Below are 12,651 nucleotides of genomic sequence, written 5' to 3' on the forward strand. Positions count from 1 at the left end.
GAGGATCGCTTGAGCCCCGGAGTGTGAGGTTGCTGTGAGCTATGATGATGCCACGGCACTCCAGTCTGGGCAACAGAGCAAGACTCTGTCTCAAAAAAAAAAAAAAAAAAAGGAAGAAACTATATGTTGGGAGATGGCAATTTTTTGACCTAATTTTTTAAATGTCTCAAGCCTGTGGACATTTCATGAAACACAAAACATTTGGGGGCATTTCTGTTCTTTACTGCAGTTGAGAACCCCTCTGCCTCAGGACACACGAGCTAGTGGCCAATCCCACATAGGAAACGGTGGGAAGCTGCGGGAGCCCCACGTTTAATGGTCACTCCCTCTTCTGAAAGGTGTCTCCAACCCTGCACCGTGGGAGGTGTGCAGAGTAGGCGCAGGCTAGTGTCCCAGAAAGCACTGCACAGAGGTCGGCCTGCAGCCACGGGGCGCGACAAAGCCAGGGCGAGTAACCCTGCCCAGAAAGGGAGACCCCGCCGTGCGGGCTCGGGGTCATTGTGCAGGTTCACCCCCTACGTGCAGACCGTGCTGAGGGTGTGAGTTTCTGGTCCTGGGGGCCGAACCAACGTTCACCAGGAGACGGGGGCGCCCCCAGGGCACCAATGCACCATCGCCAAGTTTCCAGCGAGGGAGAAATGCCAAAGTCACAGCTCCGGGCTCCCTCCAAGGCACCCCGCCTGCCAAAACCCACCGTGAGGCATTGACCCACCAGCTACTTTTTGAAGGACTTTGTGCGGCTAATGGTGACTGAGTGGGAGGAGGGGATTACAGTCTTCTTGTTATTTCTCCGGAAGGCCGTGGAGAAGCTGGTCACACTTGGTGGCTATCGCATTAATCAAAGGAAAACAAAACGGGCGGACAGGAGGCCAGGCGGGGAGAGTGTCTGACAGGCCTACAAAAGCCAAGACACGGCAGAAGGAAACGGCTGCCAGCCCGGGCCTGCCCGCTCCAAGCTGCAGCACCCGTCGGTTCCGCCCCGGGGTCACCAGTGCCTCCCCTGGTGCAGGAAGAGGGTCTCGGCTGTCACTGTGGCAGCAACAAGACCACGGTTGTTACCGCGGCAGCACTAGTGAATGAATGACTTTGGGGTGGGGGGACTGACGTTTCAGCGCCCGGTGCTCTGGCGTGTGAGAGTGCACGTGTGTGTGTGTTTGTGTCCCAAACCTGCACGGTACCCGGAACTTGCTACGCAGGCAATGGGAAATGGCCTGGGTGGCCGCAGGTGCCCAAATGAGGCAGAGGAGGACAAACACGGACAGATGGGGCCACTGACCTAGGATGGAGACCTTGCTCAGGAACTCTTCGTACATCTTGCGTTTTCTCAGCGTGCTGCCCTGTTGGGGAGAGAGGGGAACAGGGAGAAGGTGGGTCTTCGTGCCTAAAGCCTCCGACACTCCCAGATGTCCCCACATGACGCTGAACTCTTAAAGGGAGACCCGTAGCATTCTAAGTCCTGAGTGCCCTCCGATGGCCAGGGGGCTGTGTGAGCTGCCACGCTGCCCATGCCCGGCCCCTCCTCTGGAGAGACTCCACCCCCCTTCTCAGTGCCCTGGCTGGCAGCAGGTGACCCCATCCGGCATGGGCAAGCGCGTGGTCCGAGAGGTGTGCACAGCCAGCTGGAGCCCCGAACCTGGATGTCTACCTGCTGGAGGGTGCTCACAGCTGAGACGGTGGATGCTGGGTGTGCCCACAGCGAGGGTCCCTCACCCACCCCAGAGCTGCCCTGGCCCCCAGACACACGCACACCTGGAGAGAAACAAAGGCCAACACAGGGGATCGAGTATGTGATGTGGACGAGACGGTGCAGCTGACGTCAGCTAAGACCCTGGATCCAGACGTGCCTGAAGCTGGCCCCATCCACATCCTTCCCAGTTAAAAGAGCCAAGAAATCCACCACTACCACCCGCAGCTCCAGTAAAGGCAAGATGAATAATGCAATACCAGCGACAGGCCCAGTCAGCATTATGTGAGTTAGACTAGAATTCATTCTGGTCATCAGGATTAGAAATGTGGACTAGAAAAAGGCACCCTGGCCAAGTGCGGTGGCTCATGCCTGTAGTCGTAACTCTTTGGGAAGCTGAGGCAGGAGGATCGCTTGAGCCCAGGAGTTTGAGGCTGCAGTGAGTTACAATGACACCACTGCACTCCAGCCCAGGAGACAGAGCAAGACCTTGTCTCAGAAAAAAAGGAAAAAAGGCACGCCTCATTGGAGCACTCATCTCACAAGCTGATGGGCCCTTGTGCAAACAAGAATGAGGCCCCGCTCCCAGCCCATCAGCCCCAGCCCAGTAAGTCAAAAGCAGCCTGGATCTCGGCCCCTTTCGCCCTCTGTTCTGGGCCTTTGTGCAGTGTGCGAACTCCACAACTGCACATGGCAGCCTTGCCAGTGAGTTTATTAAGCGCTGTGCATTCAGAAACAGACGGTCCACGGGGAAAGAAGCAAGCCAGGTTTTGTTCAAATTCAAATGGCCTCATCAATTGATGAAGGCCACGAATTCAAGAAGGGAGTCCCTTGGCATGTGAGTGGGATGGAGAGACAGTATCTGCCAGTGATGGAGCTTTTCTGTGACCATCGATCAGTTGTCACCTTGGTGGAGAGAGTAGGGAAGGAGGGCACCTGCCGTGCTGGGAGCACCCTCCAGATCAGAGTGGGCCCAGGCTCTTCGATACCCCATCTTTGTGGGCCTGTGACAACCCCATGAGGTGAATGTGTCATTATCTTTATTTCCAGGGGAGAAAACTGAGGTTCAGAGGGGCTGAGTCATTGCCCAAGGCAGTAATCACGGAACTAGGAATGAAAACCCAGCCAGGCTCTGGAAGCCCCAGGGCTGTGCCAACACCTGCACCTGTCAAGCGGGATGTGTTTTACTTTCCTGATGTGCTACTGCACACGTCCCTGCAACACTCCAACACGGAAAACCATGAGCACGGTTTACAAGGCGCCTCCCCCTGGGCCTGCAGTCCGACAGCCCGAGCTCACACACGGGTGGGGTGTGCAATTCTAAACACACCCTTCTTTCTCCTCTCCTCCTTCCGACATCTGGCACGCGGAGAGCATGGCCAGAGCCCCAGCAGCCCTGCCGGGCCCTTGGGAACAGGAAGAGCAGCGAGGTAAGGGAGCCCTGGTGCCCCGACCCCACAGAAGAGCACCCCCTCCCCCGAGATGCGCTGCTTCCAGAGCTCTTGAACGTGAAAAATGACCCTGAGGGTTAAGCTCCTGCTATTCTGAGTGTTTGTTGCACCCGGTGTGGCAGCCCCGCCCCTGGCGTTCACACGTACAATGACAGGCTGACTTGTGCAACCAGGAGGACGCTAAGGAATGACGGTTCAAAATTTCCAAAGCGAGATTGTAAAAGACAGTGTGGCTCCTGCCCGGCTGCCACCTGGATCTCTCAGCCACGGAGAGGCTCCCGGGAGGGGCGGAGCTTCCTGCACCATGCAGCCAGCAGAGACGACCCTCCGCCCTCCGCCCTCGACCTGCCAAACCTCCCCCTACCCCAGGAGAGCTCCAGCCAGGGCCACCTCTAAACCGTTTCCTTCGTGACTCACAGAAACTGTCCAACAAACGTTGCGTTGCTGCCACAGGCCACTGAGTTTGGGGAAAATTTGTTACTCAGCGACAGCTACTGTGTCCAGCTCCACCCAACCCTAAGCGAGGAGATGATAAGCTCTTCTAGGGCCTGCGGGTGGGTTTGCATAGCGCCCACCCTGCGGCTCTCCCAGCTGCCACATGTCCGCTGGCTTCAGGAGTGCCACTCCTCCTGCCTGGCCACAGAGATGGCACTGATGCTCCCAGGACGTGTCCCTGCCTCCCTGTATACCTGCAGCAGCAGGACCTCCCCGGCCCCGGACCCTGCAGCTCCCTGGCTGTCAGCTCACCAAGCAACGCAAGAGGATGGTGGGGAAAAGAGGGATGCAGCGTGGGGATTAAGACTCCTGACAGGCAGGAGCCCCAGACGCCTGTCTATCTCCCCAAGAGTAGAAATCACAATGAGACCTTGGGTGGCCTTTACCACGTGTCCTGCGGGAAGCGGGAGTGGCTGTGCTCAGGTGTGCAGGTGCACTGTCACAGTCCACAGCCCAGACGGCCAAGGACGCAGAGGAAGCAGAGGTGAGCACGCTGGAGGGACGCATCCAGAGGTCCCCCACTGTACGTGGTGGTGCAGGGTCTGCCCTGCCCGTCCCCAGAGCCCGCACCCACCAGGGCCCCTCCTCGTGTCTCAATGCCACCACAGAGGCAAACCTGGAGTTGTGGCTCTAACCTCCGAGAGTGGAGAGAGGATGTGCACGAAGTGTGCCCAGGTTGCCTTTAGAAAGGGACCCTTTAAGGCATTGAAGGGGGCTCTGTCGAGGGGAAAGAGGGGGTGGCCAGCAGTGCCCTGGACACGGAGAACAGAGCCTGGGCAGCCCCAGGTCCTCGCCCTCCCCACTGCCGGAGGATGCGCAGTCACTGGGGCAGGAGCCCCTGCAGGGGTAGGGGAGAGGAGGAGGCAGGTGGGTCTGCTGTGGAAGGGAAAGGGCTCGGTGGGGGGGCGGGCTGGACAAAAGGCACATGAAGCCAATGCCTGTCCCTGGAAAATATGACAAAAATGCAGTGGCAATGAAGTGGGGGAGGGCTGGCTTGCACGTCCTCAGGGCACGGGCGGCTTCCACGGGGCCAAACCAAGGGTTTTTCCACAGTTGCTCACTCTGGCCCCCAGTTGCCAGCTGACCTTTCCCACGTGTCTCACGCCGGGGGGCACAGGCTGTTTCCTGTCCCCTGACCTGACCCTCCCCACTTGCTCCTAGTCTCCCTCAATGTCCAGAAACGCAGATTCCTGGAGCCGAGCCGAGCCTCCCGCCTGCAGCCCGGTGAAAGCGCAGCCCAGCCTGACACCCGATGGGGATGAGGACTCTGAGGATGCCCCGCCCACCCTCACGGGCCGCAGCAGAGGACACAGTGGGCACAGCATCAAGTCCGAGACTGTGGATTTGGATGTGCCACCTGCATCATGGAACCCTGGTGACAGGAGATAATAAAAATCCTGCCCCACTGTGTGACCGCAAGGACTGAGTCTCAAGTGTTCCTCATGTTGCTGCTGACGGTGACGGTGATGGTGATGATGGCAGTGGTGGTGATGGTGATGGTGATGGTGGTGATGGTGATGGTGATGGTGATGGTGATGGTGATGGTGGTGATGGTGGTGATGGTGATGGTGATGGTGGTGATAGTGATGATGGTGATGGTGATGGTGATGGTGATGGTGGTGATGGTGGTGATGGTGATGGTGATGGTGATGGTGGTGATGGTGGTGATGGTGATGGTGGTGATGGTGATGGTGATGGTGATGATGGCAGTGGTGGTGATGGTGATGGTGGTGATGGTGGTGATGATGGTGATGATGGCAGTGGTGGTGATGGTGATGATGGTGATGGTGATGGTGATGATGGCAGTGGTGGTGATGGTGGTGATGGTGATGGTGATGGTGATGATGGCAGTGGTGGTGATGGTGATGGTGGTGATGGTGATGGTGGTGATGGTGATGGTGATGGTGATGATGGTGATGGTGATGGTGATGGTGATGATGGCAGTGGTGGTGATGGTGGTGATGGTGATGGTGGTGATAGTGATGGCAGTGATGATGATGGTGGTGATGGTGATGGTGATGGTGATGATGGTGATGGTGGTGATGATGATGGAGGTGAGGGTTATGATGGTGACAATGATGGTGATGGTGTTGATGATGACGGTGATGGTGTTGATGATGATGGTGATGGTGTTGGTGATGGTGGTGGTGTTGGTGATGGTGATGGTGGTGATGGTGATGGTGGTGATAGTGATGGCAGTGATGATGATGGTGGTGATGGTGATGGTGATGGTGATGATGGTGATGGTGGTGATGATGATGGAGGTGAGGGTTATGATGGTGACAATGATGGTGATGGTGTTGATGATGACGGTGATGGTGTTGATGATGATGGTGATGGTGTTGGTGATGGTGGTGGTGTTGGTGATGGTGATGGTGGTGATGGTGATGGTGATGGTGATGATGGTGATGGTGATGGTGATGATGGTGATGGCGGCGGTGATGATGGTGATGGTGATGGTGATGATGGTGATGGCGGCGGTGATGATGGTGATGGTGATGGTGTGATGGTGATGGTGATGATGGTGATGGCGGCGGTGATGATGGTGATGGTGATGGTGTGATGGTGATGGTGGTGATGATGATGGAGGTGAGGGTTATGATGGTAACAATGATGGTGATGGTGATGATGATGGCGGTGGTGGTGGTGATGATGATGATGGTGATGGTGTTGATGATGACGGTGATGGTGTTGGTGATGATGGTGATGGTGGTGGGAGTTCTTACTGAGCACAATGGAAGAGGCCTCACAGGAGTGTCAGCACACTCCAATTCCTGCCCCAGCCTGCCCATAACTTCCCAAGCTCTTAGACCAGTCTCTTCCCCCTGGGCCTCGATTTCTCTATCAGGGGAGTGACAGAACTAGGCACATGTTCTGTGTCTCTGACCTGAGCTCTTCCTCCCTCCTCCCCGCCTGCTAACCACCACTCTGTTGGGGCCATCTCCACCTTAGCCCAGAAGGTCCCTTGTCTGTTTCCCATGGAGTTTCAGGGGGTACCAGCCTCAGATGACTTCCCTGTCATCAGATATGGGGTGAGAGGCCTCTGCAAATTACCGCTGACAGCACCAGTCCTTGGCAGCCCGACCACGCCCAGGTCCTCCTCTTCCCAGGAGGTGATGAGGACAGCACAGCTAAGACTGCTGAGTGCTCACTGGGTACCAGGCGCCTCCTGTGGTCCTCTCCTTTATCTTCACATCAGCCCCTTCGGGTAGCCCAATTACTACCTCCACTCTATGGGGGAGAGAGGCTCAGGGCAGGGTTGTGGCCTGCTCACGCCCACTGGGCTACCCAGGGGTGGGGCTGGGACTGGAGATGGGTCAGTCTTGCTCCAGAATCATGCTGACACCACCGGGCTCCACACTGGCCTGGAAACAGCAGGGTCACCCTGAATCTCCACCCACACTCAGCATCTCGCCTCCTCTGGAAGGGGCAGAAGTGGCATCCACAGAGCACCCACTATGTGCTTGGCACTGTACTATGTATCACTGTGCTCCATCCTCATGTTGGGTTGGAGAAGGGCAGCTCAGAGAGCCACATGATGCCCAGGCTGCCCCAGGGCAGGGAGCAGAGGTGGGATGGAGTTCACGTTCTCACCATCATGCCCACGGCCCCACGAGCCAGTGGTGGCTCTCAGTGTTCAGTGGCACAGGGTCACTTTCAGATGGGCTTTGCTTGGGGGGCGGGGGGCGGCTCCATGCCACTCAGAGAGAACCAGGAACTTCAGCGGCCTGGCTGCTCTGAGCCCTTCCTCCCTGGGTGCCTGGCAGCCAGAGGACAGAGACGGCTCAGGCGCTGTGCCATCCGCCAGGGCCCCGCAGGACACTGAAAGGTGAGCTTGCACAGCCCCGCGCCCTGAGCATGGTTCTGAGACACAGGCAGGTACGCACGGTCCAAAGCGTGTGCACACGACACATCACAGGGATACACTCGGGAGAGGACAGTCCTGGTGGGCATGGCTGCCCGTGTGGCCGTGTGGATCCCAGCCAGGCGGCACCAACGTTGCTACTCTTATGTGTGGACGCCCCACTGCCCAGTCCAGGGGAGGGTGGCATGGGGGCCCCAACAGCCTGTAAGTCCCAATTTTAGCACCTTGGAGGTATCCTATCTGCCTCCTCCCTAAGCTCCCCTGTTCCCGGCAAAAGCCCCAACAGGGCTGCTGGACTCATGGCCCAGCAGGTCATTACCTTAGCCTGAGATCAACTAGACCAAGACGGTGCAGAAGGTTCTCCTACGCCTGCTATGGTGCCCTGAACGAGTCGGTTTCCCCAGCGACACGAGGGCTCTGTTGGAAATGCCCAGGCACCGCGGAGCGGAACGTGCCAGCGTGTCCGCCGGTGAGTGGGGCTGGACGTCCTTGGTGGAGCAGCAGGCTCCATGACCCAGCCCAAGCCGTTTTAGATCCCCGCCGGCCATAAAAAAGGCATTTCTTTTGAAAAATAATTTATAATTCACACTGACTGCCCAGCAATTACGCCCAACCGGTGGAATGCAAGCATGTTTTGCCCCGGGAACCTTAGACATTAAAGCTTAGTGCAACTGGCCCATCCATCTCGGTGCAGAATGACAGCTGAAGGTGGCTGCCCGGGACCTGCGGGAGGGGCCCAGCCCCGAAGGCCGCCCTCCTCCCAGGATCATTTTCCTTCCGCACTAGAGTTTCCTTCCACGGTCGAGACTGTAGGTGGGGCCCGGCGGGGAGCCTGGGCTGTCTGTTCATGCCCCATGAAGGCATCTGGGAGGCCTCCTTGTCTGGGGGGCGCTGGGCACCCAGTCCGGGGGCTTTGCGGCATATGGGCCGGCACCCTGAGCTGGGCTTTGAGCTGGGTGAGGCGGGTGACCTCCATCCCCCCACCGGGCCCACTCAAGCCCACAGCGTGGAAGGGCTGGGACTGGCCTCCCGACACCGGCCCAGCCCACCCCGGAAGAGTCCACCCGAGGGCATGGGGGACTGGGGCCTGGCCTCAGCTCCGCCCAGTCTTGTTGGTCCCTGCCTTGGCCTCGGCTCCCACTTCCGTGTGATGGGGTGTCTGTCGGGCTGACCTCAGAGCAGAGCCTGGAGGAAGAGGCCCCAACGCGCACCCAGCCGTGTCTCCGGCCTCGGGCTCCGGTGTGGGACGCGCCCCGTCCTCCCTGAGAGCAAAGGGTGCCTGACCTGGCCCGGGGGGGACAGCAGCCCTCTGGGGACAGAGGGGATTTCTCATAAAGTCTGGCAGACTAGGGTGTTTCTAGCGGCCACGCTGCTGGGCCACTCACGGCCGGCCTTCCCTAAGAGGGGGCAGGAAACTGCCAGAGGAGGAAGACCGCTCTCCGGCGGGGCACAGTGACTGGCAGTACCTGAGCCTCCCAGCAAACAGCCCAAGGGCTCCAAACTGCCCCCTTCCCTGATGCTTCAGAGCTGGGACGAGCAAAGACTCGCACCAAAGCCACGATGGGAAGGGGCCGCGGCTCGTGTGCAGCTGTGGGGCCGGCGACTTCAGTCCCAGGGCACCACTGTGGGGTCTGCCCGAGGCAGGTGGGCTCTGGATGCTACGGCACAGCCCCTACCACAGCGTCCTACACTCGTTAGCTCTGGACACGGGGTCCCGGGCGAGACTCGGGGTAAACAGACCCCATAAAAGAAAGAAGCTTGGGGAGCGCCCCTGCCTGGGAGCCTGGAGCCCCGTCCTTCCCCCAACAAAACGCGGAGCAGTGGAGGGAGGACGTGGACATCGAGGAAGCTCCAGTGTCCCCCGTGGCAGCCCCAGCTTCACACTGAGCGGACTTGGGCGGGAACACTCCTAGCGCGACAGACGCGTCCAAATCTGCCCAGATCAAGGGCGGACGCAGACACAGACCCGTCTTGCAAGGCACTCTCTCCAAACCAGCCAGGCCCTCTGGCTATTCTTAGCGCGCAAGAATCCAAAATTAAAACAGAGGAAGCGCCGTCTCCCTCGGTGGTTTGGGAACTTCCCTGAATATAAGGTTCCAGCCACAAAAATCCCACAGCCAGGAATGGCACGGCATCCACGAGGGCAGGGAACCGGCGGCTTATGCAACCCGGGGCCAGGTGTGCCGGGGAGGCGGGCAGGAACTGCCGTGTCCTCCTCCAGCTCCCAAACCACCCCGGCCCCTCTCAGAAGGCGGCTGGTGGACAGAGTGGTCTCGGGTGAAAACAGGATTTGGCTTGTTTAAGACCAGAAGAAAGAGAATCCGGGCTCCATGGAATCCCCTCGGGGGGCCCAGGGTCATGTGCTTTGTGCCTGGTGTGTCCACAGCCGTGCACGGCACACAGCAGGCGCTCCATTAGTGCTCCATGAGAGCATGATGTAGAGAAACCTGCCCCGGAGGTTGTGCTGAAACACACGGGAGAGAAAGAGCTGGACGTGACTGTAGACCTGCTGCCTTCCGGCCAAAAACCCCATTCCCCATGTGGATGCCACACTCCAGGGCCTGGATTCGTCCCCCAAGCTTATAAGGCCCTGTCCTACGCCAGGCTCGGGGACTTCCCCAGGCCTCCTCCTCAAACACCCCAAACCCCAGCCCTTCCTTAGAAATTGTACTCTGGGCCTTCGACACCAAGCCACCACCTCCCACCACTGCCACCGGCTGGTCAAGGGCATGGAGTCGGGGGCAGCCCCTGGGCGTGGGGCCACCCCAGGGAGGGACAGCGGAGGAGAGGCCAAAGGTCTCCCAGCAACGTGCCTCCTTTGGGCACCTCCCAGGCCACGCAGGAAATGACTCTGAGCAAACACTCTCCCAGGGCTGCCCAGGTCCTCCTGGGTCCCCTCCAGCCACCTCGGACGAGCTCCTGGCCCGGCGGTCACTGCCAGCTGAGCACAGAGAGCCAAGGAGCTGCCCAGAGGACAGGGGGGCTCGGCTCCCAGTGACCTCTGCCCAGCGATGGAAAGCGGGGCTGGAGATGAGGCCCGAGACCCCAAGGGGGTGGCCAGCCCTGCACCACCAGGCCCAGCACATCCCAGGATGACTCGCCCCGGGCTGCTCTGCCCTGGCCAGGGTGGCCCTAGGCCAGCCCAGAGAGCTGGGTGCAGCTGGCTCCGGTCACTCCTGGGCTCCGGCTCCTACGGTGGCTCTGGGTGCTCCAAGTTGGGGTGAGGTTCCCATGAGCCTATGGGCCCACAGGCTAGGCAGGTGCCGCATCCCCCATCCACGGAGGTTTCCTTGCTGCCCACAAATGCTCCTAGCAGCCCCACCCCAGGGACTTTGCACACGCCATTCCCCTGCCTGCTCTGCTCCTGGACAGCCCTCCGGTGCTCCAGCCTCTGCTCAGATCGTCACCTTATCAAGGGGGTCTCTGAAGCCTTTTTATAAAGCAGCAGCCCCTTCTCCACCCCTCAGCCCACCTTCACTCTTCTCTGCCTCATTTTTCTCCCAGGACTGTCACTAACTGAGGTTGTGTACACACTGTCCACCCCTCCACCGGGATGCCAGCCTCTCTGATGCCTGAGGGACCAGCACCTGGAACAGTGCTGACGGCTAGTCTGTGTGCAGGGAGAGCATGGCAGGGGGGCCTCCCTCCCTGGGAGAGGCCTTCTTGGTGCACGAGCTCACCCAGGACCCACTCCCCATGAGGCCCTGCGAGACAGCTGGACCAGCCCACGGCCCTGGCTGCCCACGGTGGGTGGATACACACCCAGTCATGCACACATGTGTGCACACACATATACTCCCACCGTGCAGAGTACGCAAACAGCAGATTTGGCTGCAGGTAAGACAAAACCTGAAAGCAGCAGGGCAACCCCCACGCGCAGGGAGTCGGGGGAGCGGTGCAGCCAGCCCCACTGTGTCGGCAGCGAGCTTTGCTCCACCACCTTGGGGAAGGAGCTTCGTGCCCAAAGCCGCCTCCCAGTCTACGATGGCAGCTGGAGCTCCAGCCGTGACAACCACATTCCAGACAGCGGGGAGGACTGCTCCAGCCACCTGCCAGTCTTCTCAGGCGCTCTGAGAACCCTCCCGTCTCTCCAGGCTTCTCGTGGGCCGAACCTACCCCGAGGCGGAAATGTCTTTCCCCAGGAGCAGTCGCAGCCTGGATACAGCCGAGTCCCGTGGGATCTTGGCCGTGGCGGGTCCCTCCCTGGCCCTGGGAAGCCTCCCGTGGCCAGGGCGCCGCTCACCATGAGGATGCGCCGGTAGCTGTCACGGTCGATGCCCCAGAGCTTGAGGTCTGTCTTGGCTTTCACCGTCGCGGCCCTGGGGGTGCCGTAGATGAGCGCCAGCTCCCCGAAGCTGCCTCCCTCGCTGATGTTGGTCACCCAGTCTCCGTTCACGTACACCTTCGGAGAGCAGGACAGAGAAACGTCACATGTGGGGGACACTGGCTGCTTCCCACCCAGGGGTCCCTGCTCGGAGGGGCACAGCCCCTTATTTGTGGGCACAACTCCCCACGCCCCACCCTGGAGCTGCAGGGAGGCCAACGTGTGTGTGGACCGAGGTGCCTGCCTCACCCCCAGACCTGCTTGGAGCTGCAGCTGGAGGGCGGGAGGCCCCAGGTGGCCTATGAGACAGAACAGGACCTGGGCGGACACAGCCCAATCTGCATCCCAGCAACCCAGGTGCCCTCCGGCAGCCTTCAAGTCAATTCCCCGTCAACGTTGGACTCAGCCTCTCAGACTTAGCACCCTGGTTGCTAAGCACCAGTGAGTGGGACCCTGCGATTTCCACGTGGCACCCGTGTTGGTGCTCTATCCCTCACGTGTGCCGAGCACCCCACCCTGCCTTCTCCACTCGCCCATTGCCCCTTTGTCTCCCACCACCCTACGGACCCCTGAGGACCCCAGTCCCCCGTTCCCCCGTATATGCTGCAGTGGCCCCAAGGAGCTAAGCCAACCGTCTTGGGGCAAACTCTTCCCTCCCCGGGGGCGGCACCCAAGCTCCCCGGGCCTGGAGTGTGTACGGGAACCCTCCGGCTGGGCCCTGCTGCCCAGCGGGGCCAGAAAGGAGCCAGGACAAGATTCCCTTTCAGGCCGCGAGGGCCGACGCCCTGCACAGCGTGCCACTATGCACGGACCGCGCACGGCCGCATCCGTG

The 12,651-nt window shown here is 59.9% G+C and overlaps 1 protein-coding gene across 2 annotated transcripts in view; it reads right to left on the reverse strand.

Annotated features, from left to right (window-relative positions):
* Positions 1-12,651, reverse strand: part of PRKAR1B (protein kinase cAMP-dependent type I regulatory subunit beta) — a 125,638-nt gene that overhangs the window by 25,231 nt on the left and 87,756 nt on the right. For both annotated transcript variants that reach the window (XM_045542912.1, XM_045542913.1), the window contains exons 7-8: positions 11,739-11,897; positions 1,277-1,337 (exon numbers count right to left, since the gene is read on the reverse strand). In XM_045542912.1, coding sequence (XP_045398868.1) covers positions 1,277-1,337; positions 11,739-11,897 — 220 coding nt within the window. The remainder of the gene's footprint in view (positions 1-1,276; positions 1,338-11,738; positions 11,898-12,651) is intronic.

This window comes from Lemur catta, chromosome 2 (genome assembly GCF_020740605.2).
Source record: "Lemur catta isolate mLemCat1 chromosome 2, mLemCat1.pri, whole genome shotgun sequence".
Classification (NCBI taxonomy): Eukaryota; Metazoa; Chordata; class Mammalia; order Primates; family Lemuridae; genus Lemur; species Lemur catta.